Below are 23,692 nucleotides of genomic sequence, written 5' to 3' on the forward strand. Positions count from 1 at the left end.
ATGTATGTCCCTAATTCGAAGTGGACCTGGTCCTTCGTGATCATATCGGTCATCCAGTCCACGGTCATCCTGGCTCTGGAGTCGTAAGTGCTCTCCCGTTAGTTTGTCGAGTCGAGTACGGAAATCAACTGATGGTGGGATAGATATGTGTTCGCGAACTTCCAGATCCAGCTCAACCCCATCGCAGATAACGTCAGCTCGTCCAAAACCATCCCCACCTTCCTCTCGCTTTACATCTTCGGCTTCGTATACGAGCTGGTCTTGGTTTACGATGCCCTGCGGCTGAAGAACACCATTCAGGTCATTGGAATCTGCATCTGCAACGTCGGCCTGCTCATCTATGGCGCCGTGCAGATTGAGCAGATCCAGGAGGCTGTGGGGGTTCTGATGGTCAACGATGCGATCAACAAGGATATTTGGCGGCAGACCGAACCCTTTTTGATCGCGATTCCTTGCATTCTGGCCTTGGGTTCCGTTCTCATGATCTTCGTGGCCTGGAAGTTGTATGATGAGTTTGCCTGGACGATTTACAAGCACATCAGCGCCGACCTGCGCATGAAACGGCGCTATCTCACCTACCAGGTTTGTCTCCATGGAACTTCACGTCTCCGCGTCTCTGACTTATAATACCAGATCTATATCGCTCTCTTGAAATTCGACTTCTTCTTCTTCCTTGGATTTACAGTTCAATTTGTGGTCATCGTGACAGGAAAGACCGATGTCGAGTTTGCCCTGACTCTCGCTGCTATTCCCGTGACCATCATCATCCTTATCTTCGCGGCTATCTTCACTCGACGTGAGAATACATTTGGCATGATCATCATCATTGTACGTTGGTCCCTGCATTCCCTTTTCCCTGTATGTCCTACAAGTTATTGACATCTTTCAGCTTCTCTATTTTGGCGCCATGGCCTACTTCCTCTTCAAGCTCGTGCGGATGTACCAGCCTACGAAATTCCAAGAATATCTCCCTGCACGACGGTCACTGACTTTCTTTGCCGTGATCACTCTCATTCTCATCGTTATGACTATTATCAATGCCTGCATGTGCACACACAATTTCCACAGGGGTCTCAAGCCTCACATCTGGAAGAAGAGGACGGCGCACGATGAAAAGTCTACCGAGCTAAGCAAGATGCCCGGTGCAATGCCGACCCGTATGATGATCGATTAGGGTGGCAGGATCCCTTTTTCTTCAAAAGATCTACCATTGAACAACTGAATTACAACGTACATATACCCCTGATAATTTGCAGATAGTTCCCTCCATCTTGGCGACTGAGTCACCAATTTAAGGACGTGCTGGGATTAAGTCCTCCATGATACCATCTTCTATATTCCTTCGTTCTTGATGACGCTGTTTGGTTTATGTCTACATCTGTCACCATTGTTCGACGAGATTTGTCCGTCAATGATTGGTTTCTTTTGACGGTGTTCCATGGCGTTGATCAGGGAACGCTTTTTCCATTACCCTGGAATTCTTCTCAATGTCCGTTTTTCCTAATGACCCTTCTTGATTCCGGAGTCTACATATGTAGCGACACATGTACCCTGGCATCATCCAGGTTTCGCTTAAGTTTGAGGCTGTATCAATAGATTCAGGTGTCAGAATATTTTAAAAATTCTACAATTTATTAATTCCCCATATTTGAAGTCTATTTACCATCGAACCACAGTGCTGCGTTGTAATTAGCCGTAAGGGGCCAATCTGGGGTTCCCGCGTTGGTTAGCGGCTGGACCGATACATGACGATACTAGCCCGGGAAGCGTGACCCGTGGCCTTTTTGGCAACTTCCTCGACCTCACCTCCACAGTCTCGACTTCTGCCCAAGCTCTTTCTACCCTCCTCTTCGTCTCGCCTCTTTTAATTTTATTCAAGGAATTTGTGGTTTTCCAATTTCGCTGTCGCTCCTTTCGAATTTTTGATTTTCATTGCGTTTCTGTCACAATGGTGAGTTGAGTCTACTGCTGTCGCATCCGAAGGCTGCTTGCTGGACGACAGCAGCTCTTGAATCGTGATCTCTCAATCAGATTGTTCGCCTTATGGACATTGATCATTAACGTTATTCAATCTACAATTAGGCCTCACCGCGTGCGTCCTCTCCCCTGACCTCCGGCGCTGAATCCGGACCCGAGACCAAATCCCCCAGCTCTGGTGCCGGTGCCTCTGGCGCTTCTGGGTCTTCCTTGAGCCGTCCTTCGTCGCCAACTCCTCCTGGCGGACCACGAACTGCCCTGCGTCGCCGCGCTGCTGCAGACCACAAGGAGTCCTTGCGAAATGCGCGACCATCGTCGACTCGCGCTGCGGGTGCCGGTGGCTCCTCGGGCACCATGCTCAAGCTTTACACTGACGAGAGCCCTGGTCTGAGGGTCGACCCGGTGGTGGTCCTGGTGTTGAGTCTGGGTTTCATCTTCTCTGTCGTTGGCTTGCATGGTAAGTGAGGTGTTTGTGGACCTTGGATGACGGATGAGGTCGAGAGGGCCATGAAGACTAATGTATTTCGTTCTACAGTCATCGCCAAGATCACCCGCAAGTTCTCTTCGTAGGCGTGGCCTGCCTTATCAACTGATCCTGCTGCGGTCAGTTGTGATCTATTGAGAATCTACTGTCACGGACTTGTCCATCCAGGAGAGATGTCAACGCCCTCCTGATTAATATCCCTCCGCATCAGAACTCGTCTGTCTCGAAAACTATACCTGGCATGTCGAAGGCGATGATCCCCTCGTCTTCTGCTACGTACCTCCTATACCCTCTCATGTACTTAATCCTAAATGAATGCGAAACTTTGGAAATGCAGGACATTGGCTGGATGAGTGTTCCGGTAGAGTTTTTCCCATGTGGTTATCGGGTTCTTGTTTTTGCGTTCCTTTTTATTTTTGCAGTAGTGAAGACATGCAAAAAAGGTGTACTATTATTTGCCACAACGACGTTCCAATGGCCGGTAAACAAGCAGATTGCCATCACACCGATTCTCATTTGTCCCACGTGTGTCGATAGGAACAGGCAGTGGAGAAATATTCATCACCCAGGTACTTAGTCTTCCCTGCAGCTTCGCTTGTGGGTTTTACCTCTTGGACTGATTTAAGGTCGATCAAGCCCATCTTGATAATCACGCCGTTGACCGTATGATATTCTCTGGAAGGGCTAAGAAACCATTACTTCAAGGAACCATGGACCTTCTTATCTCTGAAATTCTACAATCCTCATGACTTCGTTCCTTACTGACGGCCCCCAATCAGCCTAGAATCCTGCATATGTGAATGTGATGTGAACACAGCGAGCCTAGCTCGCAGAAGCTTCGAAGAGGTGAACTTGGGCGGCAATTGCACTGTGAGTGTATCGTAATGCCCCCCGGAAGCCGTCCGACGATCTGAGATCGACGGATCCAGCTTTCTGGAACTTAGTCCACGAGCGCTGACCAGACTTCCTTCAGGATCAATCAACACGAAGTACGGAAAGGGCAATAGATATGTACAGGTGATTGCCAAACCTAGAAATACAGAGTATATGAGTCGTGGTTGACCAACAAGAACTTGGCCGTTTATCTTTGCAGACAATGGACCTGCTATCTTGGGACGACCCACCAAGATTTCAGTCGCCATTCAGCCTGGGGCCGGGATATCCCTGTCCATCAGATGAGATGCGAGGCTCAATTGTCTGAAAAGATTTGGTCACTGTTTCCATGGGGCGATGAATGCAGTTATCTCTTATCTCTGGCCTTGACCTTGGGAGGGGCCAATCAGCATGCACGGCGACAAAATACAGTATGTCACGTGACATACTCCGCTGATAAGGACGCTATCAGGGTGCTGGCGGACCAATAGCAACGTCGCAACGGAATGTTCTTCCCAGCAAACAGTCGCCTTCTGAATTCGGAGATCTACATCCCCTGCCATTGACAATCTGATAGCAGGCAGCGGGGGATAATGGCATTGGAGCTTCGTGCGCCCTGTGGGAAGCTCTTGGATTGCCGCCGGGGATCCCCAAACCTTGCCGTTTCTTATCAACAATTCATACTTCGGAGCTTTTCGTATCTGCACTCTCAGAGGCTCCAACCCATCATTATCAAGAAAAACGTCAAGTTAGCGCAATGGCCGCGGTCTCGGAGGCTGTTCCAGCCGTACATTGGGGTAGGAAGCGCCCTATATGAACCAGGATAAGATCCTGCCTTTCCTCTGCGATACTCCAAACTACTGCCAGGTTCATTCAATCAGTTGCAGACTGGGAAGCCGTTGCTGCCAGTTCCCAGTCAAGCAGTCGTTCTTCCCTGGCCGTTGTGGCAACCAATATATTCTCTACCTAACGGTCGTATCGTTCAACGCCCATCATGGCCTCCGGTGAGGCTCATTTCACGGTTCCCTTGAGCCAAAGCTTTGGATATGGAATTGTCGTCGGGTTAGGTTTTGCTTTTGCGTTGTTGATGATCTTCATCACCTGGGCATTGAAAAGGTAGGTGCATATTGTCGACATCATTCATCTTCTACATCTATTTCCTAACTGTGCTAATAATATTGCATCAGATACCAGCATGAAGTCCAGACATCGGAAATGTTTTCCACCGCTGGAAGGACGGTCAAATCAGGATTGGTGGCATCTGCAGTGGTTAGCAGCTGGACCTGGGCAGCGACGCTTCTGCAGTCATCCACGGTGGCATATGAGTACGGAGTGTCCGGTCCCTTCTACTACGCATCAGGTATGGGGTCTCACAAAGAGGGTCATTGGAGAAGTATCACAGCTAATTGCTCACGTCAGGCGCCACCGTTCAAATTCTCCTTTTCGCAACCCTAGCCATCGAGTTGAAGAGGCGTGCTCCCAATGCGCATACTTTCCTCGAAGTTATCCGCGCCCGTTATGGAACCGTCGTACACTGCGTTTTCATTGTCTTCTGTTTGATGACCAACATTCTCGTGACGGCTATGCTGCTCACCGGCGGTTCGGCCGTGTTGAACTCCCTGACTGGAATGCCAACAGCTGCAGCCTGTTTCCTCCTTCCAATTGGAGTTGTCCTCTACACGGTGTTTGGTGGAATCAAGGCGACCTTCATCACCGATTACCTGCATACCATCGTCATCGTTGTCGTCATCTTCGTCTTCGCATTCAACACCTACGCGATCAGTGACAAGCTGGGCTCTCCGGGCAAAGTCTATGATATCCTGACTGCAGCTGCGCAAGCCAACCCGGTTGCTGGCAACTCGGAAGGAAGCTATCTCACCATGAAGTCTCGCGGAGGAGGAATTTTCTTCATCATCAACCTCATTGGAAACTTTGGGACTGTGTTCCTCGATAATGGCTACTACAACAAAGCTATTGCGGCAAGCCCCGTCCACGCTTTCCCGGGCTACGTCATCGGCGGTCTCTCGTGGTTTGCGATTCCGTGGCTCTGCGCTACTACCATGGGACTGACCGCCTTGTCCCTGCAGGGGGATCAGACACTCAGCTCTCAGGATGTCACCGCAGGCCTTGTCTTGCCGTATGCAGCCGTGAAGCTGTTGGGTTACGGTGGGGCGGTTGCGACTACGCTCATGGTGTTCATGGCTGTCACTTCGGCCTTCTCCGCTCAGTTGATTGCAGTGTCGTCCGTGTTTACGTACGATATCTATCAGGCCTATATCCAGCCGGACGCGAAGGGCAAGAGGCTCGTCTGGATTTCTCACATGGCCTGCATTGTATATGCTCTGATCATGGCCGGTTTCGCCACGGGTCTGTATTACGCGGGCATTGGAATGGGCTATCTGTATCTGCTGATGGGAGTCATTATCTCTGCTGCTGTGATTCCAGGCTCCTTGACCCTGCTGTGGAAGGGACAGAACTGGATTGCTGCGGCGGTCTCGCCACCTCTGGGTCTGGCTGTTGCCCTTATTGCATGGCTCGTTACTGCAAAGTCTCTGTACGGGGAGCTGAATGTCACCACAACTGGTGCAAAGTAAGTTTTCTTCACCTGTTTTTTTTTTTTTGTTTCCTGTTCAGTTCGCTGACAGTACTTCTTCGCTTAGCTATCCCATGCTTGCCGGCAATGTGGCTGCTTTGCTGAGTCCGTTGATCTTCATCCCTATCCTTACTTTTGTGTTTGGACAGCAGAACTATGACTACGAGTCGATGCGCAACATCCGCAAGGTGGACGACTCTGAACTCGCGGCCGCGGCGCATGTCGATCTCGAACTCATCCCGGGCGAGACGACGCAGCCGCAGGACATGAGCGAGGAGGAGGTGAAGAAGCTCAACCGGGCAGCTTTCTATGCGCGTACCCTGACGGTTATCATGACCCTGTGTCTTCTCATCCTGTGGCCAATGCCCATGTACGGCTCAGGCTACGTCTTCAGCAAGCGCTTCTTCACCGGCTGGGTCGTGGTGGGCATTCTCTGGCTGTTCTGCACTGCGTTTGGCGTCATTGTCTTCCCGCTATACGAGGGCCGCGCCAGCATCGTGCAGACAGTCCGTGCCATGCTGCTCGACCTCACGGGCAAGAAGAAAGCCGCTCTGCAAGGCAGAGAAGGGGCCCACGATAGCAGTGCTGGAGAGGGGACTTCAGATGAGAAGCTCTCTATTAAGGATTAATCTCGCCAAGTTGTCTTGACCCTTAACCTGGTGTGTATGTGTGTGTCAGGAATTCCGGTGGTTATGATTCGATTCGATATGATATGATACCCTTGTAGATAGATCAGTTTACATTGCACTTATGATCATTTGCTTAATGATAATAGAAAGAGACACCGTTCTGAGAACACGCCTACGTTGTTTACTTGCTTCTCACTAGGATTCTATAAAGTAAAATAAATTCGACACGTGCACTCTGCCGTCGCAGACGATGAGAGGGGAAAAAAAACCAGAATACAAGAGAATGAGCAAAGCAAGACATTGTCGCTGCCCACTTGTGCCAAGCGGAAGATGGATTACCGTACCAGATCCAGTATACTAGCTGCTCATTGCAATATTGAGGGAGAATGAAAGGACGCGTAGAGCTCTAATATTGGATAGAGAGAGAGAGAGAGAGAGAGAGAACAGGTCACGAGTGTAGTAGCTCAGGAGGACCTTACGTTCTTAAATCATCATCACTCACTCACTGTCCACTGATTGGATAGCCTACCAGAAAGAAAAGTGGAAAGAAAGAAGACCTCGTAGGGAGGATCCTCGAGCAATACAAACACACACGCGCAAAAAAAATCAATATCAGATCAAAATTATATATCCCAGAACACATAAAAAAAAGCTAAACACCACCAGCGTCTCAGCTGAAATCAAGGTGTGTTACGAAAACCCCTGTTTCTCCTCCTACACGATTGCAGGTAGGGATTTTACTGACGACGACATGAGCGCGTCTTGAACCCGGGACCCCCAGCTGGAGTACTAGGACCTAGAAAGGGGAAAGGTCAGGCCAGGTGCATTCAGGTGCTTTTTACACACTGAGCGAGGGGACCCAGGTTCTGTTGAGGAGTCTTGTTGCTAGTGAGACATATGGTGGTGATGTGCAAACACTTTGTTTGGGGCATGACTCGTCTATCCTGTCGAGGGAGGGAGAGAGGGATGGATGGATGGTACCTACCTAGGTATGAACAAAGAATGAAATTCAGTGCCTAGGAAGGAAGGGGTGAAGTATGTGAACGACGAATGCTAATGAGGTGATGGTTCAGTTTTCTTCCCAAAAGATACTTCTCTCATTCTTTTGTCTGTTCAGATAGATAATTCATGATCATTTTCTTTGATATATGCCATAAACTCCGTAGACATAGTAGACATACGATGCCACCGTCATGACTTGGTATCATCAAACATAGCAGGAGAAACAACGTCAAGAAAGCATGTCAGAATCCGAAATCGTAAATACCGACTCCAAGCAGTCAGAAGACAGAGCATGCATCCCGCAACTGCACTGCTGGCCGGTTATCGTAGTTTGTCACTTGTATGTGTACCCCCCCGGACCTGGTCCTCCCTGATTATTAGCCCCGGAGGCAAGAGGGATAGGCGGACCTTGTGGTGGCGGTCCGTATGGAACCCCTTGTCCTGGTGGTGGTGGTTGAGTGTATGGCTGTATGTCGGGCCGAATACTGCAGTTCGAAATAGGTGATGAGTCAGTCAGGTAGGCCAGACCACAGGGACCATGTGCCTTGGAGGATATTGGTGGAAAGGAGTTCTACCTCAAGTCCTGTGTGAAATGACATCTGGCACATGTGACTTCCTGGAAAGGAGGTCAGTCAGGAAGAAGACAATGAGTAGGTATGTCTTGAAGAGGGTTCCTCACCCTGTATTTGTGGGTGGACAGTGGAAGCACAGGCTAATAATAAGAGAAGAGACAGTGTCAGTCCATGACAAACAGGTCTGTATGAAAAGAGTTTGACTGGTGGCCAAAATACATACCACAAAGCAGACGGTAAACCAAGGCCTATATGGACATGTCAGCTTACCGTCTAGATAATATAGACCATTTGATTAGAGTACATACCATCTACTTATGCAATAAGCATCCCAATGCTCACCTGTGGATCGGATCGAGAAAAGGTTAATTTCCTTTTTTCCCTCATATATTGAGTAAGTTGCGCTTACAATTTTGACAATATGCTCTGACATTTTCATAGCCTTCCAGCCTCGATGTGAAATCTGTATTCTCAATCAGTTCATGCTCGTAAGCCACCCTACGGAGTATTCTGATTTCATATCAAAGCTCTTTCGATCTGCTGTACTAAGCAGTGGAGCTTATGAAGCTAGCTTACCCTGGGTCCCGAACGTGATGCAAATAGCCATGGTTGATGGCTTGATCGCTCAATTGGAGGATCCGGATAATGTGATTCGCAATGGTGCAGCAAAAACCAAAAATCGAATCCGGAGATATCAGCAGATATCAAGTGGGATAGGAGGAATGAACCATCTCCAGAGACAAGATGATCTGGTGAAACGGAGATGAGGCAGCAAGCATGGGCTGCCAATCATATATACTGGATGCCCGTTGACGTGGACCCGGGTGGCGCTGTGGCTTGGCCATGGTTATGCTTATGCGTCACATGGTTCCATACACTCACAGCCACGATATCATAATGCAATTCCTGGGGCATACATCTGATGAATTACTTATCTGATTATTTTGTGTCTCAGCTTGTCCTACTCAGTCTGGTTCAAATGAGAATGTCTTGAAATCTGTGGCTTGGAGGTGTCCTGAGTTCCTCCAGCCCTCTTTTTACCGGGGTGTCTCCCATGCCCTTCTTCTATTGCCAAGACAGAAAAAGAAACAAATGCAGAGGCAACAGTATTGCTGAAAAACAATGGCAGGTATCATTAGAGTGACAACATAGAATTCCTGCTTCTGGAACATGACAGTTCTCCACAGTGCGTGTAGTGACAAAGCGTTTGTACGGGCACGAAAGGATGGGCCATGACTTCAATAAACAATAACGTTTTCGACGGGCATAATTTGGACTGTGATGGGAAATTGGTCAACCCAAATCGAGCGTCAGCTGCTCCGGATTTGAGCAGACTATACGGACTAGAGATCGACTGAGTGCTGAAGGTATATTGGAAAGGCGTCCACACGTAATCTTCTGAAGATAAGACCCTTACCATCTGATAAGAGGCCTGCTTCGGAACTGTGGAGGTGGCATGACGTAGAGGGCTTCATTGCGTCTTAAAGAGAAGGATTGCGCAGTGTCCGAGGTAGAAATAGATGAAATGTTTCGTCTCTGCAGTCAAGGTCAGGCCAGACCAGAATATATACTGGGAGCGAGCAAAACAAATTCACATACCGTGAGTGACAAAACTGCCAAAGTTGCGACCAACTATGCAGTGCCATGTTGCGCCTTTGCGAGCATCAAACTGTTGCGACGTCAGCCGCCGGAATCGGTTAAACCACGAAAGCGGGATTTAGACCTCTTTCTTTATGTACTGAGCAATGTCCTTCCGTAGGGGTCAGCACTTCTCCCTGAAGTGTGGAATCCGTCGATATTCACCTTCTCAATGTGAAATCTGTCCATGGCCTCCGTTGCTAGTCGAATCAGTTTCTCTGTTATTCTACCCCACGTGGGCAATGAGAGCCATACCAACTTCGATGGCTTCCTGCTGCATATCCTCGGTCTCGAATGCAAGTAAGCGATTGTCCAGGAATCATTCGCAAAATCGAGCGCCTACCATATCGACCGACTTAATCTGGGCTGCGACGGACTGATCAGCGAGAGGGTGTTTTTGGAGTGGATCGGAATGCACAACTTACCCTCGAGCTTCTCCTTCTTTTCGGCAGCCATGTTGCCTCCTTATAATTTCGCAAACAGACAGCTTCAAATAACTGCTTGTAACTAAAGATACCCTTTAAAAGAGCGCGACGGGCGACTTCGAGCGAGAACGGAGCAGACAAACAGTTGACACAACCGACATGGATCCAAACTAAGTGGCTTGCGGCGCGCCTCCCTTGGACAAGCGTGTTGCGGTCCAGCCGCGCACGGACCCATCTGGAACCCGCTCACCGCCCTCGGCAGAGAAAAGAAGAAAAAGAAAAAAAGTATAAGAATCCGAAAGAACTCGCTCTTTCCTTCCAAGATATTTTTTCAGCAAAGGAAGTAGCCATGGAGGGCACAAGAGTGTTTGTGTCTGGCCTTCCGCCAACGCTCACCAACCAAGAGCTTGGAAAACATTTTTCAAGTCGGTTTCATGTAACTGACGCACATGTCATTCCCAAACGCCGCATCGGCTTTGTGGGCTTCAAGAATGCCACCATCGCGAAGCAAGCGGTGGATTATTTTAACAAGACATACATTAGGATGTCGAAGATCTCGGTGGAGATCGCCCGCCCAGTGAGTGTTTGTGTGACATCCCTTCCCTGTGCTGCTTCTGATCATTGTGCGAGCTGACGGATCAAGATGGTCCTGGAACTGACCAATACTACAGGCACATGGAGAGAATGATGGAAATTCAACCTCCACTGGGAAGCACGGGAAGCAATCTCACAACGACAATTCATCTAACGTGAATAATCTAAAACGCAAGCGAGATGAGGATGTTCAGCATGATCCTAAACTCCAGGAATATCTTACTGTGATGCAGCGTCCCTCCAAGACGAAGACCTGGGCGAATGACGAGGACATCACTACATCCCTCGTTCCTCCAACGACCAGTCAACCGCCTGGAGGTGCTGATAACTCTAGCGAGGAACTCCCTGAGATCCAAAGGAAGAAGCAGAAGACTGAAGAGAAAAATAAAACATCAGGCCTTGCAGAGGGACATACTGTTCGTGGCTCATCTCGGACTGAGACCCAAGAGCAAGTGCCACCGAACAGATTACCCAACAGTGAGGGCGAAAGTCATCAAGAAGCAGGAGCTCAAGAGCCTCCTGCCGAACCTCTAGGTCAAGACCAACCACAGTCAGATGCAGACTGGCTGCGGTCTAAGACGAGTCGGCTCCTGGGTCTTCTTGACGAGGAAGAGCAAGCGGAGCATGACGTACAAAAGGTTCCTGACGCGGGGGGTGAGGATCGAAGAGAAAGCCCAGCCTCGGGACGAGAAGTCGCGCCTGAGACGTCGGGAACTCGAGATCAACCTGAGTCGGGTGAGACTGGTGAGAAAGATGTTGATGCGGATACTGCGTTGATTCGCAGTTCTGCGCGCCTTTTTATACGGAATTTGCCATATGATGCAACTGAAGCGGATCTTGATCCAGTCTTCTCGCCATTTGGAAAGATCGAAGAAGTAAGTGTCTGACCCATGCGTTGACAAAGTCCTGTGTTATCACCCAGCCTCGCTCTCGTGATGATCATCCTGATAGGGACATCTGATGCAACGCACATGATGTTACCAGGAACGGGTATTTAGTAGATGCTTCGTGAGATCTGAAGAGCGTCATCCCATGTCATGCAATGATTTATTCACTCAGTGTCGAGACAAATCACTAACTTCGCCTCCCTAGATACACGTCGCGTTTGATACGCGTTCGTCAACAAGCAAAGGCTTTGCTTATGTGCAATATGTGGATCCCTCTTCCGCAGTCAATGCCTACAAGGCCTTGGATGGGAAAGACTTCCAGGGTCGCCTGCTCCATGTCTTACCAGCTACCGCCAAGAAAACATACAAGATAGATGAATATGAGCTGTCAAAGCTGCCATTGAAGAAGCAAAAGCAAATAAGGCGTAAGATGGAGGCATCTTCCTCAACGTTCAACTGGAACTCCCTTTACATGAATGTAAGTCATCAAAGTTGAAACGTGTAGGTGCAGATTATTAACTGAAAACACAGGCGGACGCTGTAATGTCATCTGTAGCAGAGAGACTCGGAGTCTCCAAAGCAGACCTTCTTGACCCGACATCCTCAGACGCCGCTGTAAAGCAAGCGCACGCGGAAACCCACGTAATCCAGGAAACAAAAGCGTATTTTTCCGCGAATGGAGTCAATCTGGACTCGTTTAAGCAACGAGAACGGGGGAACACAGCCATTCTCGTGAAGAACTTCTCATATGGCGTGACGGCGAGCGATTTGAGGAAGCTCTTTGAACAGTATGGTCAGTTAACTCGTTTACTGATGCCTCCAAGTGGTACTATTGCTATTGTTGAGTTTGCGAGAGCGGACGAGGCACAGAAGGCTTTCAGAGGTCTCGCCTATCGAAAATTGGGTGATTCGATTCTATTTCTGGAACGCGCACCGAAGGATCTATTCGACACGCCGGCGACAGCGCCGACCGCGGTCCCTGAGACAAAGGTTCCTGAAACGAAGGCCAAATCTCAAGGCTTCTCTACTGCGGACACGTTCACCGCAGCAGATGACAATGAACCCGAAAATGGGTTGCTCACTTCGACGCTCTACGTACGCAACTTGAATTTTGCCACCACAAGTGCAAGACTAGCAGAGGTGTTTCAGCCTTTGGATGGCTTCTTATCAGCCAAGGTTAAAACAAAACCCGACCCGAAGCGGCCGGGTGAGACTCTCAGTATGGGTTTCGGCTTCGTCGAGTTTCGTACTAAGGCTCAGGCGCAAGCCGCTCTCGCCGCCATGAATGGCTACAATCTTGACCAGCATGAGCTCGTCGTTAAAATGTCCCACAAGGGCATGGATGCCGCAGAGGAGAGGAGACGAGAGGACACGGCGAAGAAAATCGCCGCGAAGAGAACGAAGATTATCATCAAAAATCTTCCGTTCCAAGCCACGAAGAAGGATGTCCGGGCCTTATTTGGCGCTTACGGGCAACTTCGCTCTGTGCGGGTTCCCAAGAAATTCGATAGAACGGCGCGCGGTTTCGCATTTGCTGATTTTGTAAGCGCCCGCGAAGCGGAGAATGCCATGGATGCGTTGAAAAACACGCATCTTCTGGGCAGGAAACTGGTGCTGGAATACGCATCCGAAGACGCTGTAGACCCGGAAGAGGAGATCCAGAAGATCGAAAAGAAGATGGGGCAGCAGGTAGACAGGGTGAAACTACAGAGTCTTATGCGAACCGACAGGAAGAAATTCGTTGTAGGGGCGCAGGAGAACGAGGAAGATTAGGTCCTTTGATCCTGTGGGTAGGGAGAATTCAGGAGAATTGTCCAAGGTGTGTTGTTGAGCTCTCCATCCCTTGCTTGGCGGGTCTTAGTTGCTTCACCTCGTTCTCCTTCGACACGTTCTCCTTCTTTAGGGCTGCTGTCAGTGTAGCGCGCGCGCAGCAAAAGGACCTCGTGCAGTGCAATGCAATGCAAGTGATGACACCTACCTAGATACCTCCTTGTCCACACCCTTTTCAATCCTTCCTGGTTCCTACTTGCACCCTCGCTGGGAGGATACTAGCAAACAGATCCGCTCCCTCCGAGGGTCGACCTACATTCCAGTCAACGTTCTCTTCGATACGGCAGCATTCTTTGGCCGCGAAATCGGAGGATTCTGTTGGATGACTTACATTCTTCGACCGTTGTCGCCACCTCTATCACAACCTCTCTCTAAGTACCAGCTTTGAGCCTCTACCGTCATCCTCTACTTCGTCATGCAAAAAATCTCCGAGCAGCTCTTGACTGGACCGTACTGTTCCGGCCCCCTTGCTTCACCCATCGTCTTTACATCGTGCCCTTTCTCTACAACCCTAATCTCGGCGGCAAGGATAGCCACCACCTCTGAGTCCTCCTCGCCAGTTCTCCCGAATGGGCGACTCTCACGACACGGTCCCCGCCGCGCTCGCGATCAGAGAACAGGACTACTGTAAAGGGGAGAAGCAAACAAATTGTAGCAAGGTAGCTTGGGCCTGTTGTCTAGCCCTTCCACAGGGGAAGGGAATGGCCTTCTATAAACATGTTGTCTGCTCCCACACTCACATTCTCTTTCCAAGTTCCCAACATTCTCATTCTCCTGTAGCATTTTGCGTTCTTGATCTTTGTTGTTGTCGTTCCTGTGTGTTGGATGACTGTGTAAGGCCATTGGCATTGCGGCCCTCGTTCTTCTCCGTCTGGAATTCTGGCATCATTCTTGCGAGAAGTTCGTCCTGGTCCGCGCCATGGCTGAGTGGCAACCTCAGTGTGTTGTATCCCAGACCACGCAGCCAACATTGGAGAGTGTTGCAACCGGTTCTGATCGAGCGCTCCAAGACACCTCGGGCAATGTACAGTCATACTCGGAGAGCACTACGAATGGAGAGGATGGAAGTCATGAAAAGCAGTTCCAGCCTTTGGCTCTGGGATACTCTCAGGCTCCGGCTCCTATCAATTCGGTACCTACTACCAGTGTCCATGATAGTGACACTCTCGCGGCACGGTTGCAAGCCAAAAAGCTTCGGCGGATTCAGTCTGCAGCCCAACCCACCCCCATCGCCCTCCTTCGTTCGAAAAGAAGCTATCTGAGGTCCCAAAAGTATCTCGAATACAGGGCACGACCTCGCCGTGACACCGGCAAGGATGGGGAGCCTGTCTGGTCGGATGCTTTGGAGGATGCCTTCCAGCTAGGTGAGTCGTCACTGAAGACTGTGACATTGTCTGTCCCGAAGGCTGACGATGCAATAGCACTGGAAGCAAATCCTCCTATGGGGAGGAGGAAATGGTCGGAACGTGGAAAGTCATACGGGCGAAATGAACTGATTGCCGAATATATATACAAGTTGACTGGAAAGAGACGAACTAGGAAGCAGGTGTCAAGTCACCTGCAAGTTCTAGATTCGTTCCTAAAGGGTGATCCTGACTGTATGTTCCTATCTAGCTACCTGAAAAAAGGTTGATAGGACGAGAAAGCTCATTCGCGTACAGGGGAAAGACTTGTCCGGGAAAAGCCAAACATACCGAATACAAAGCCTCCCACGACTACTCCGCCATGCCAAACTTCCATTGACCATCAGATGTCGAGTAACGTCAACAACGGTCAGCTTCGGCCTTCTTATTCCGATCCTGCCACTTCCGTGCAGCCGTACAACGGGGAGCTGCCTCCTCCCCATCTCACCCTTGGGTCAAACGTTTATGACGGGAACTCGCATCAGATCCATGCGTTTAACTTCGACATGTGGGTGAGCGCTCCTCAGCAAGCAAATCGGATCGACAAGGCGTTGCATGTGTACACTCGCCTTCAAGGAGATCAGCACCGCCCGGTTGCCCTTCCTATGCCCTTGGAAAATCTGGTGGGCTGGCGCTCGTCCTTTCCCCATCTCGCTTCTTTGATTGATGATACCAATGCTCCTTCTTTGGATTGCGACGTGATCCTTCTCGAGGTGAACCTCCAACTGATGGATGATTTCCCTCCTTCGGGTTCCCGACTGGGGATCCAGCTGGATCTTGACTTTGCACACCCAGCTGCCGGTGACATCTCGATGGTGAGCCAGATGGAAGATTGGACATGCAGCACCCACATCTACGAAGACGGCCAGAAGATGCTGGAGACTTATCACGATCTTCCAAAGGCTTCCTCCACGAAGATCAAGCCTCTCTTCGAGTCTTCGTGGTGGGCCAAGCTGTTCACTCAACTGACCCAGGAGAAACGGATGGCAGAAGATTCTGGGCAGCCAGAAGCTGCTCAAGCTGCTGACGAGCATACCCGGCAGTTCTTCCGGTCTCTCTCTGCTGTGCAAGAGCTCCGGGCCACTCCACCGAGTCATCGCCGATTGTCCGACAACGTCAATGCCAATAATCAAGGGGACGAGAGTAAGAGGATGGCAATTCTCCTTTGGAAGTTCCGTCAGACCCGGCCTGGGGAGGTGGGTACGACCACCTGGAGGCGATTGATCCCTCCCCCGGCGCGAAACACGACCAACAGTCCACGACCTGCGACGGCAGTCGACCTGCCCCCTCTGTCACTGGATACGATGCTTTCCACAACAAAACCCCCGCAGAATGTGTATCCTGCTGCACCGCAAAATGGCCTGATGCATCATCATCATCCTACCATGACTTTGCAGCAGCCATGGCCCATGTATCCCGATACGCAGGATCATGTCACAAACATTTTTACCACACCAGGGTCGTACGACTTTCTGAACAGCATGAGCAAACCCGAGGATGGCCTTGAGGACAAGACCTCGGTGAGCTCGGTGCTCGACCCTTTCCCCTGTTTCGCCCAGGAAACATCCCAACCTGGCAGCATCGCCGTGTCGACGGCGGGCCCGGTGATGTACAATGTCCATGATCTCCCCTTATCTTCGCATCCTCACCTGGGGGGTTATGGGATGGGCGGCCCTGGCAGCCATTTTATGCAACCCCAACCCATTCATGACAACAACCACAACGTCCTGAACTCCATCTTCGGGACAACCGCCTCCCCCATGCACGATATCAGCCATACCCATGCACCACTGTGGGAGCCTCCAGCGCCCGCGATCCATCCTGATCTTGCAGGTGGTAGTTACAACCACCTGCACTTCCCATCTACCAGCGGCCACCACCAGGTCCCCGTGTCCCGTGAGCACCATCAGGGGGGTGGACTAGACGGGATCATGCCTCCGGATGACCTCATGGACAAGCTGGTGGGTGGTGTGCCGACCGATCAAAATCTGAATGTCTCTGTCTCCGGTCCTGACCATACGAGTACTGCATACGCGGCAGGTCCTGCCGTCGAAACGGTCTAATGATAATGATTAATCTTTAATGAGTGGTTGATGCCCATAGGAGTTCCAGAGTGGGAGTTCGTGATTTTTTTGCTGTTTTCTTTGGATATGGCTCGACAATTCTCTTCTTGACATAGATTCGGGATTTTACCATTTTTGAACGGAAATAGGTAGTCTGACTTAGCTTAGTCTCTAATTACATACTTCTTTGCTTGATTACTGGCTCTGCAATATTATGTAGTGATCGTCTTGAATCCTTGATCCTGGATGATCATCCAGGTCATACCATCTTAGACCCGCCCGGGAAAAAGAATAAGCATTAAGGATATTATGATAGTAGATAAGCAGGATCCACTGGAGCTTTGCAACCGAATTGACAGGTCTCATTCGTGGTGGGTGAGCGACTTTAGCCGGAGCAAACGCTGGCCCACCTCCATTTTAACCTCAATTTAACCGGTTCCCCATCCACCTCGTCTATCACCAGCTTCACCTTCTTTCCATCCGAATGCCGTGGTCTTGATTGGTCTCTTTCTTCTCCGGCGGAGACTCGGGACTGGATCCTTTGTCTATATTTGGCGTACAATGATGCGTATCGCCTGTCGCCCGCCGGGACTCGGTCCTGACTCGTCCGGCCTCAGTCAGTGTTTTGCCGCCCAGAAATATATACCTTCATTCGATTACCCCTCCCCCGCTTCAGTGGGGGTCACGTTGGTGAACGAATTGACTTGCTGTCTAATTAGCCTTCCCTTTAGGATAATTCGATGACAATGGAGGGGCTCCGAAAAATTTTGCTGGCAGCGACTGTCAGGGGAACGGCCAGGGCGGTTTCAGGGCCTCGATCCTGTCTTATCTTAAAGCGTCCTGCGTGCTCCTACCACTCCTTTCCTCCCCGAACCCATTCGCCGCGTCTGAATCTGAGTCGTCCTGTAAGTCAGCTGTCCTCTTTCCATTCCGCTGGCGACTTGAACCTGACTTTGTTTCTTGCAGCCCTTCAACCAAGTCCGAACATATACCAAAATGGCCACGCCAACCATCAAGCTGAACAGCGGCTACGACATGCCCCTTGTGGGCTTTGGTCTGTGGAAGGTCAACAATGACACCTGCGCGGACCAGGTCTACGAAGCCATCAAGGCTGGCTACCGCCTGTTTGACGGCGCATGCGGTAGGTGCCCGGCGGTGCTCGATTTAAACGCAGTGACTGACTCGGCGCAGACTATGGCAACGAAGTTGAAGCCGGCCAAGGTGTGGCTCGCGCCATCAAGGAAGGCATTGTGAAGCGTGAAGAGCTCTTCATCGTGTCCAAGCTGTGGAACACCTTCCACGAGGCCGACAAGGTTGAGCCGATCGCCCGGAAGCAGCTGGCCGACTGGGGCATTGACTACTTTGACCTCTACCTCATCCACTTCCCGGTCGCATTGAAATACGTCGACCCGTCTGAACGGTACCCGCCGGGCTGGAGCGGTAGCGATGGGAAGATCGAATTCAGCAACGCCACGATCCAGGAGACGTGGACGGCCATGGAGTCTCTGGTCGACAAGAAGCTGGCCCGCAGCATTGGTATCAGCAACTTCAGCGCCCAGCTGATCATGGATCTCCTGCGCTACGCCCGCATCCGTCCTGCCACGCTTCAGATCGAGCACCACCCCTACCTCACCCAGCAGGGTCTGATTGAGTATGTGCAGAAGGAGGGCATCGCCGTGACGGCGTACTCGTCGTTCGGCCCGGTGAGTTTCCTGGAGCTGGACCACAAGGAGGCCAAGGACACGCCTCTGCTGTTTGAGCACTCGACCGTCAAGTCGATTGCCGAGAAGCACGGCAAGACGCCTGCGCAGGTCCTGTTGCGCTGGGCCACGCAGCGCAACATCGCCGTCATCCCCAAGAGCAACAACCCGGGTCGCCTGGCGCAGAACCTGGACGTGACGGGATGGAACCTGGAGGCCAGCGACATTGAGGCGTTGAGCGCGTTGAACAGGAACCTTCGATTCAACAACCCGGTCAGCGTAAGTTCTCTGCAGCTTTCTCAGAGTATGATCCTCCATTCTAGAAGCCACTAACTTTTTTTTTTTTAAAACAGTACGGAATGTACATCCCGATCTTCGCATAGACTAGAGGATTTATTTCCATTTCCCTTTGGCCGCTCCACAAATCTCATCCTATCTCACTAGTGCCTGCCCCGATTAGCACACACTCAGTGCAATAGTGTATTCGCAAGCAAGTCTTCGTCTGTCTTGACGGAGTGCTTGCTTGCTTGTCGTGTCGGGTTCAGCACCAGTCGAGTTGGGTTTATGACTTATCTACTTCAAAGAACAGTACATGTATGCATATATCATATACCTATACCTGTATATGCATGTAAGTAAGGATTGCTCATGATGAATGACACTTGCATAGACAGACAGACAGTCCAGTCCAGTCTAGTCAATGGATAAATAAATGGCAATGACTGATTAGATTCTGCCGTCAATCTGTGCACAATCTTGATTAGAATCCATATTTATTGTATCTTCCACGTATATGAGGAGAGGAGGATGATGTGGCCGGTCAGTCACCTTGTAAGAAAGATAGTCAATTCTATAAATAATACTTACTCTAAGAAAAGAGTTGATAGACGACGGATTATGATCGGAATTGAACTGAGGAACGTGAACTACCTACCTACCTATATACCATTATACCTACCTATATACCTAAACCAGACTTAGCTGTCTACTGTAGGTTAGGTAGGTAGCTAAACTGAACATCCTAACCAACTTTTAGCTACAGTATTAAGTTAGCACCTACATGAGGCAGAAAAGAAAGGAAAAACCGTTCTGTCCGGTGGGACGACCCCAAGAGTGGACGACAAAGACATCGAACCGGGGACCTTCACTTGAGATACGGGAGTGTCCACTTCGACCAGACGAGGAAGATTGAGCCCATAAACAAAGCTCGGACTGACGATGGAGGAGCTCCTCCATAATTATCAGAGTGCTTGAGCCTAAGGCCACTCAAGAGTAGATACTGAGGTGAGCAAAAGACAAACAGAGACGTCATGTGACGCGTCATGCAGGGAAAGTCCTGTAGCATTGAATTTGATATTCGTAGATGATTCCTTCTGGATGGGGAAAATCTCCTTCTAAGTGCAGTCAGTCATAATGCATCTTTGATCAAGCCGCACATAGCATCATTCTCTCTTTGTGGCTGAGAAGATGAGTAGGATGTAATGTACCTAGGTAGTACCTTTATGGGTGGTTGATCGTTGATGACTCGCGGAAGGTTAAGCGGATGAACCGTGCCGAGACTCCCTCCGAATAATATGCCTGGCAGGAAAGAGCGGGTCTCCTTTCAGAACAGAACATCTACATACATAGATTTTTACCTGAGCAGTTTCCTATTCAATCGATCTAGCTTCTCACCCATTTCTCTCGCATTGAAAGTCGCAAGAAAGAATACATAATCCAATTGCGGAGTCTGTCAGGTCGTTTGTTGAGCAAGCTGTGTCGGCCAGCATGTCCTTCTTATTCTCACTCAGATCATCATCATCATCTGCCCTCCGCTCCGTGTCAGCCGCAGCAGCAGCAAAAGCAGCGGTAGCAAAAGCGGGCTATCGTACCCTGACGAAGCAGGTCCAGATAACAACGACACCCCGCCCACGCAATATCTCCGAGAGCAGATTGATCCTCAAGGCTCTGCAGAAGTTTGGGGAGGTGGTGACGTTTCGACATTTGCGGGTAAGTTATGCATAATAAATAATACTTCGGTGTAAAGACGGATAGGTCAATTTTCTTCGTCCCTGTTTGAACTTTCTTTTTATCCTTTTCTCTGTGTTTTGGTTTGCTCAAACTCTGGGTGTAATCTTGATTTGGTCCTATTCGTCTTTCTTATCGGAAGGGGTGATGATGTTACTGTCTTGCTTGATTGTTTTTTTACACCTGTTGTTTCCATACTACGGTCAATCTGTTCAATCTTCCCTCTATCCCTTCTTTTCTCTTTTCCTCTCTACTTTTTTTTTTAAGAGTCAAGGCAAGTCGTTTATTATTTGAGAGCGAAATCGTGCCTTAATATTCCACCTGGAGGGATTTCTTCATGAGTGCATCTTTCCCTTTTATTCGGGTTTATTGTCATCCTCTGTCTTCTTTCTCTATCTCTTCAAACTGTGGAACTGTATCTTAAATTTAATTGATATAGGGCAACGTCGACGACCCCCAGGCAACCAGTCTTGCCATCTTCGAGACACAAGAGTCAGCTGCCCGCGCCATTGGGGCTTCGCCTCTAACCGTCTCGATTCCAAAGCGTATCAACCCTCCCAAATCTGTTAACGAACATGTGCTCGCGGCAGACCCCCTGGCCAAATATGACTCAATTGAACGACCCAGCAAATTTACATGCGAAATTCAGGAATCCCATCACGACCACGAAGCCCTGATGAAGGAGAACCCTTACCATGGACCCTTTCACATCGAGGACAGCTTCCAGTATCAAGACCTGCTCAACAGCGGTATCCCGCATCATGGACTCGCAGATTGCTCGTGGGCATCAAAAACCCCCGCCGATGCACCGGAGCTGTGGTATTTCCGACAGAAAAACGAAATGCTAGGCGCCACATCTCTGGAGAGGCTGTATCGAGAAGGATTGGACAGGTACTGGATAAGGAGAAGGCAGAAGAGGTTGCTGCGAAGACAAATGCTCCGGGCTGAAGGTTCCAGAAAAGATGATGATCAATCCCTCGAGGTAGAACAACATTGGAAGAGCTGAACAATTTTGTTGACCTTCCGAGGCCTGAGATTTTTTTTTTACCATTTTCTTCGCTCGCGGATGAAAGCGCAAATCCTAAAATTGACGAATTTGATGCCAGAGAACAACAGCAGAGCACGACGCACTTTGGGCACAACCACTGGGACTGGGACGTGAGCATCTTCCATTTGATGCTGCCATTCGCATGGCTTACATGTTTGTCATCCCGTTTAACGCTTCGATCTCTTCTGTTTCATGTCCTCCGTGATCTGATAGCTATGGGGCGTGTAGATGCTCCGCTGGAAAGGACATAACTGAATACATCGTCTGGCGAACGAACCTGGATGTTCGCTGACTTGCACAGATTTATCCGAGTTTCACATAAGCTGAAGCGGAAGTAACGGATTAGTCAAGCTCCGAATGGGTTGACGGAGAAACGGCAGAAAAGAAAATACTTACTTGCGTCTATCTGTTTCACTTGCGGCAGGGCTAGCCGCACCTTATTCCGATACACCGCCGGCCCTCTCGTCTGCAGCGGATTCCCCTCGAAGTAGACCGTCTGCAAATCCTCTTTATCTCGGAGCTCGCGCTCCACCTCCTCGAAGCTAGACAGCTCATTGTTGGACGCCCACAGCTCCTCCAGGCGTTTGAGATGCGAGATGTTTTCGAGTTTTGACACTCGATTGTTCGAGAAGTCCAAGACACGAAGAGCAGTGTTGGATTCAAGTCCAGATAGACTGGTGATGGCGTTGTGGGATAGATATAGCTCTTCGAGGTTTTTCAGACCCGAGAGGCCGGTGATGCTGGTGAGACGATTTGACTGAATCGAAAGGATTCTGAGATTCTCGAGGGTGGAGAGGTTCTGCAGTGTCACAAAAAAAGAATTAAGAGTTAGGCAGATCAGATAATCGTGCAAGAGGACTCGCTAGATATCTACCTTCATCTCTGTAATCTTATTCTTCCCCAACCATAGTTGCTCTAGAGCTGTCAATGTCTCCAGGTTCTCGATTTCCTAGCGGAAAAGTTATAGTTAGCAAAATTGATCCCTATATAGAATGAAAGGCATAGCCTGCATGCAACCTGTGATCATACCCTAATTCTATTAGCGCCCAGCTCAAGATTCCTCAACTCCGTCAACCCATCCAGCCCTTCGATCTTCGAGATCTTGTTCTGGACGAAATAGAGATCCCTCAGCTTCTTCAGGTGCGAGATGTTCTTGATGTGTTTGATCTTGTTGAAGCTGAGATCGAGACTGGTCAGGTTGGTGAGGTCGTCGAGACCCTTGATGTGCGAGATGAGGTTGTCGTAGAGATCGAGTTCGGTGAGGGTAGGACCGAGGTTTGGAGGGAATGCGATGCGAGTGATTTGGTTCTGGCGGAGACATAGTTTCTACATAGATAAATATCAAGAGAGAGTTTCTGCATTAGCAAGTTTGTTCTTGCTATTTCACATCATCATCTGGAGGAAGGGAGCACAGTAAACGAAAGAAAGAGACGATACCTCCAGCTTGTTGAACCGCTCCAATTTCAGCGCAGGTATGGACGTTATTCGGCAGTGGACGAGGTCAATATCCTAAGACTTCCAAGTCAGCGGGATGTCATCGCAGTGACGGCTTGAGGCAATGGCTACACACGTCGACATTCTCATCCTCGCCCTCAAGAAGATCTGAAAGACAAAAAAGGCCATATGTCAGTACAATACACTCCACAGACGCCCGGAGTGCATACATACCCTCATCAGCCTCAATCTCCTCCACCGGCGGACCTTCCTCGTCCGAGCGGTCCGGATCCTCACCGGCCTCCGGGTTCGTGACAACCGCACGCCGCTCGTCACCCCTCGGCTTGCCATCCTGCCCAGAGCTATTATCCTTCATAGCTTCTTCGTCTGCTGGCCCTGGGTGCTGTTGTTGGTCGTCGACCTCGGGCGACCGAGACGCGGGTTCCGCGTCCGACATGATGATGGTACCGGAATGCGGGGAAACTTGCACAATGCGTAAAAGCTTAGGTATAGGCGGCGAGATTGGGTTCGCC

The 23,692-nt window shown here is 49.9% G+C and overlaps 10 protein-coding genes across 10 annotated transcripts; 7 read left to right on the forward strand and 3 right to left on the reverse strand.

The window, feature by feature from the left end:
- Positions 1-1,174, forward strand: VTN77DRAFT_4225 (uncharacterized protein; the record flags this gene model as incomplete). Its single annotated transcript, XM_069420261.1, has 4 exons — positions 1-83; positions 144-582; positions 634-828; positions 890-1,174. The coding sequence occupies 4 exons, from the start codon at positions 1-3 to the stop codon at positions 1,172-1,174; spliced, it is 1,002 nt and encodes a 333-aa protein (XP_069281896.1).
- A 774-nt stretch (positions 1,175-1,948) lies between these two features.
- On the forward strand, positions 1,949-2,547 carry VTN77DRAFT_4226 (uncharacterized protein; the record flags this gene model as incomplete). Its single annotated transcript, XM_069420262.1, has 3 exons — positions 1,949-1,951; positions 2,083-2,434; positions 2,513-2,547. The coding sequence occupies 3 exons, from the start codon at positions 1,949-1,951 to the stop codon at positions 2,545-2,547; spliced, it is 390 nt and encodes a 129-aa protein (XP_069281897.1).
- A 1,781-nt stretch (positions 2,548-4,328) lies between these two features.
- On the forward strand, positions 4,329-6,556 carry VTN77DRAFT_4227 (uncharacterized protein; the record flags this gene model as incomplete). The annotated part of the gene is made up of 4 exons (XM_069420263.1): positions 4,329-4,450; positions 4,522-4,694; positions 4,754-5,924; positions 5,995-6,556. 4 exons carry the CDS (start codon positions 4,329-4,331, stop codon positions 6,554-6,556), a joined length of 2,028 nt encoding a protein of 675 aa, XP_069281898.1.
- Positions 6,557-7,892: 1,336 nt separating this feature from the next.
- VTN77DRAFT_4228 (uncharacterized protein) lies at positions 7,893-8,737 on the reverse strand (the record flags this gene model as incomplete). The annotated part of the gene is made up of 7 exons (XM_069420264.1): positions 7,893-8,043; positions 8,134-8,174; positions 8,238-8,270; positions 8,354-8,378; positions 8,439-8,472; positions 8,540-8,593; positions 8,707-8,737. The coding sequence occupies 7 exons, from the start codon at positions 8,735-8,737 to the stop codon at positions 7,893-7,895; spliced, it is 369 nt and encodes a 122-aa protein (XP_069281899.1).
- Positions 8,738-9,601: 864 nt separating this feature from the next.
- Positions 9,602-10,224, reverse strand: VTN77DRAFT_4229 (uncharacterized protein; the record flags this gene model as incomplete). The annotated part of the gene is made up of 7 exons (XM_069420265.1): positions 9,602-9,666; positions 9,730-9,799; positions 9,854-9,880; positions 9,934-9,968; positions 10,024-10,057; positions 10,112-10,134; positions 10,194-10,224. The coding sequence occupies 7 exons, from the start codon at positions 10,222-10,224 to the stop codon at positions 9,602-9,604; spliced, it is 285 nt and encodes a 94-aa protein (XP_069281900.1).
- A 318-nt stretch (positions 10,225-10,542) lies between these two features.
- On the forward strand, positions 10,543-13,447 carry VTN77DRAFT_4230 (uncharacterized protein; the record flags this gene model as incomplete). Its single annotated transcript, XM_069420267.1, has 4 exons — positions 10,543-10,770; positions 10,865-11,662; positions 11,880-12,152; positions 12,206-13,447. The coding sequence occupies 4 exons, from the start codon at positions 10,543-10,545 to the stop codon at positions 13,445-13,447; spliced, it is 2,541 nt and encodes an 846-aa protein (XP_069281901.1).
- A 976-nt stretch (positions 13,448-14,423) lies between these two features.
- On the forward strand, positions 14,424-16,970 carry VTN77DRAFT_4231 (uncharacterized protein; the record flags this gene model as incomplete). Its single annotated transcript, XM_069420268.1, has 3 exons — positions 14,424-14,868; positions 14,926-15,102; positions 15,166-16,970. The coding sequence occupies 3 exons, from the start codon at positions 14,424-14,426 to the stop codon at positions 16,968-16,970; spliced, it is 2,427 nt and encodes an 808-aa protein (XP_069281902.1).
- Positions 16,971-17,710: 740 nt separating this feature from the next.
- Positions 17,711-19,053, forward strand: VTN77DRAFT_4232 (uncharacterized protein; the record flags this gene model as incomplete). Its single annotated transcript, XM_069420269.1, has 4 exons — positions 17,711-17,875; positions 17,937-18,111; positions 18,162-18,949; positions 19,024-19,053. 4 exons carry the CDS (start codon positions 17,711-17,713, stop codon positions 19,051-19,053), a joined length of 1,158 nt encoding a protein of 385 aa, XP_069281903.1.
- A 1,384-nt stretch (positions 19,054-20,437) lies between these two features.
- On the forward strand, positions 20,438-21,683 carry VTN77DRAFT_4233 (uncharacterized protein; the record flags this gene model as incomplete). Its single annotated transcript, XM_069420270.1, has 2 exons — positions 20,438-20,659; positions 21,117-21,683. The coding sequence occupies 2 exons, from the start codon at positions 20,438-20,440 to the stop codon at positions 21,681-21,683; spliced, it is 789 nt and encodes a 262-aa protein (XP_069281904.1).
- Positions 21,684-22,028: 345 nt separating this feature from the next.
- Positions 22,029-23,616, reverse strand: VTN77DRAFT_4234 (uncharacterized protein; the record flags this gene model as incomplete). Its single annotated transcript, XM_069420271.1, has 7 exons — positions 22,029-22,048; positions 22,122-22,524; positions 22,600-22,674; positions 22,755-23,051; positions 23,163-23,234; positions 23,296-23,327; positions 23,394-23,616. The coding sequence occupies 7 exons, from the start codon at positions 23,614-23,616 to the stop codon at positions 22,029-22,031; spliced, it is 1,122 nt and encodes a 373-aa protein (XP_069281905.1).
- Positions 23,617-23,692: the final 76 nt, after the last annotated feature.

Source organism: Rasamsonia byssochlamydoides (assembly GCF_041956645.1).
Source record: "Rasamsonia byssochlamydoides strain NRRL 3658 unplaced genomic scaffold VTN77scaffold_3, whole genome shotgun sequence".
Taxonomy (NCBI): Eukaryota; Fungi; Ascomycota; class Eurotiomycetes; order Eurotiales; family Trichocomaceae; genus Rasamsonia; species Rasamsonia byssochlamydoides.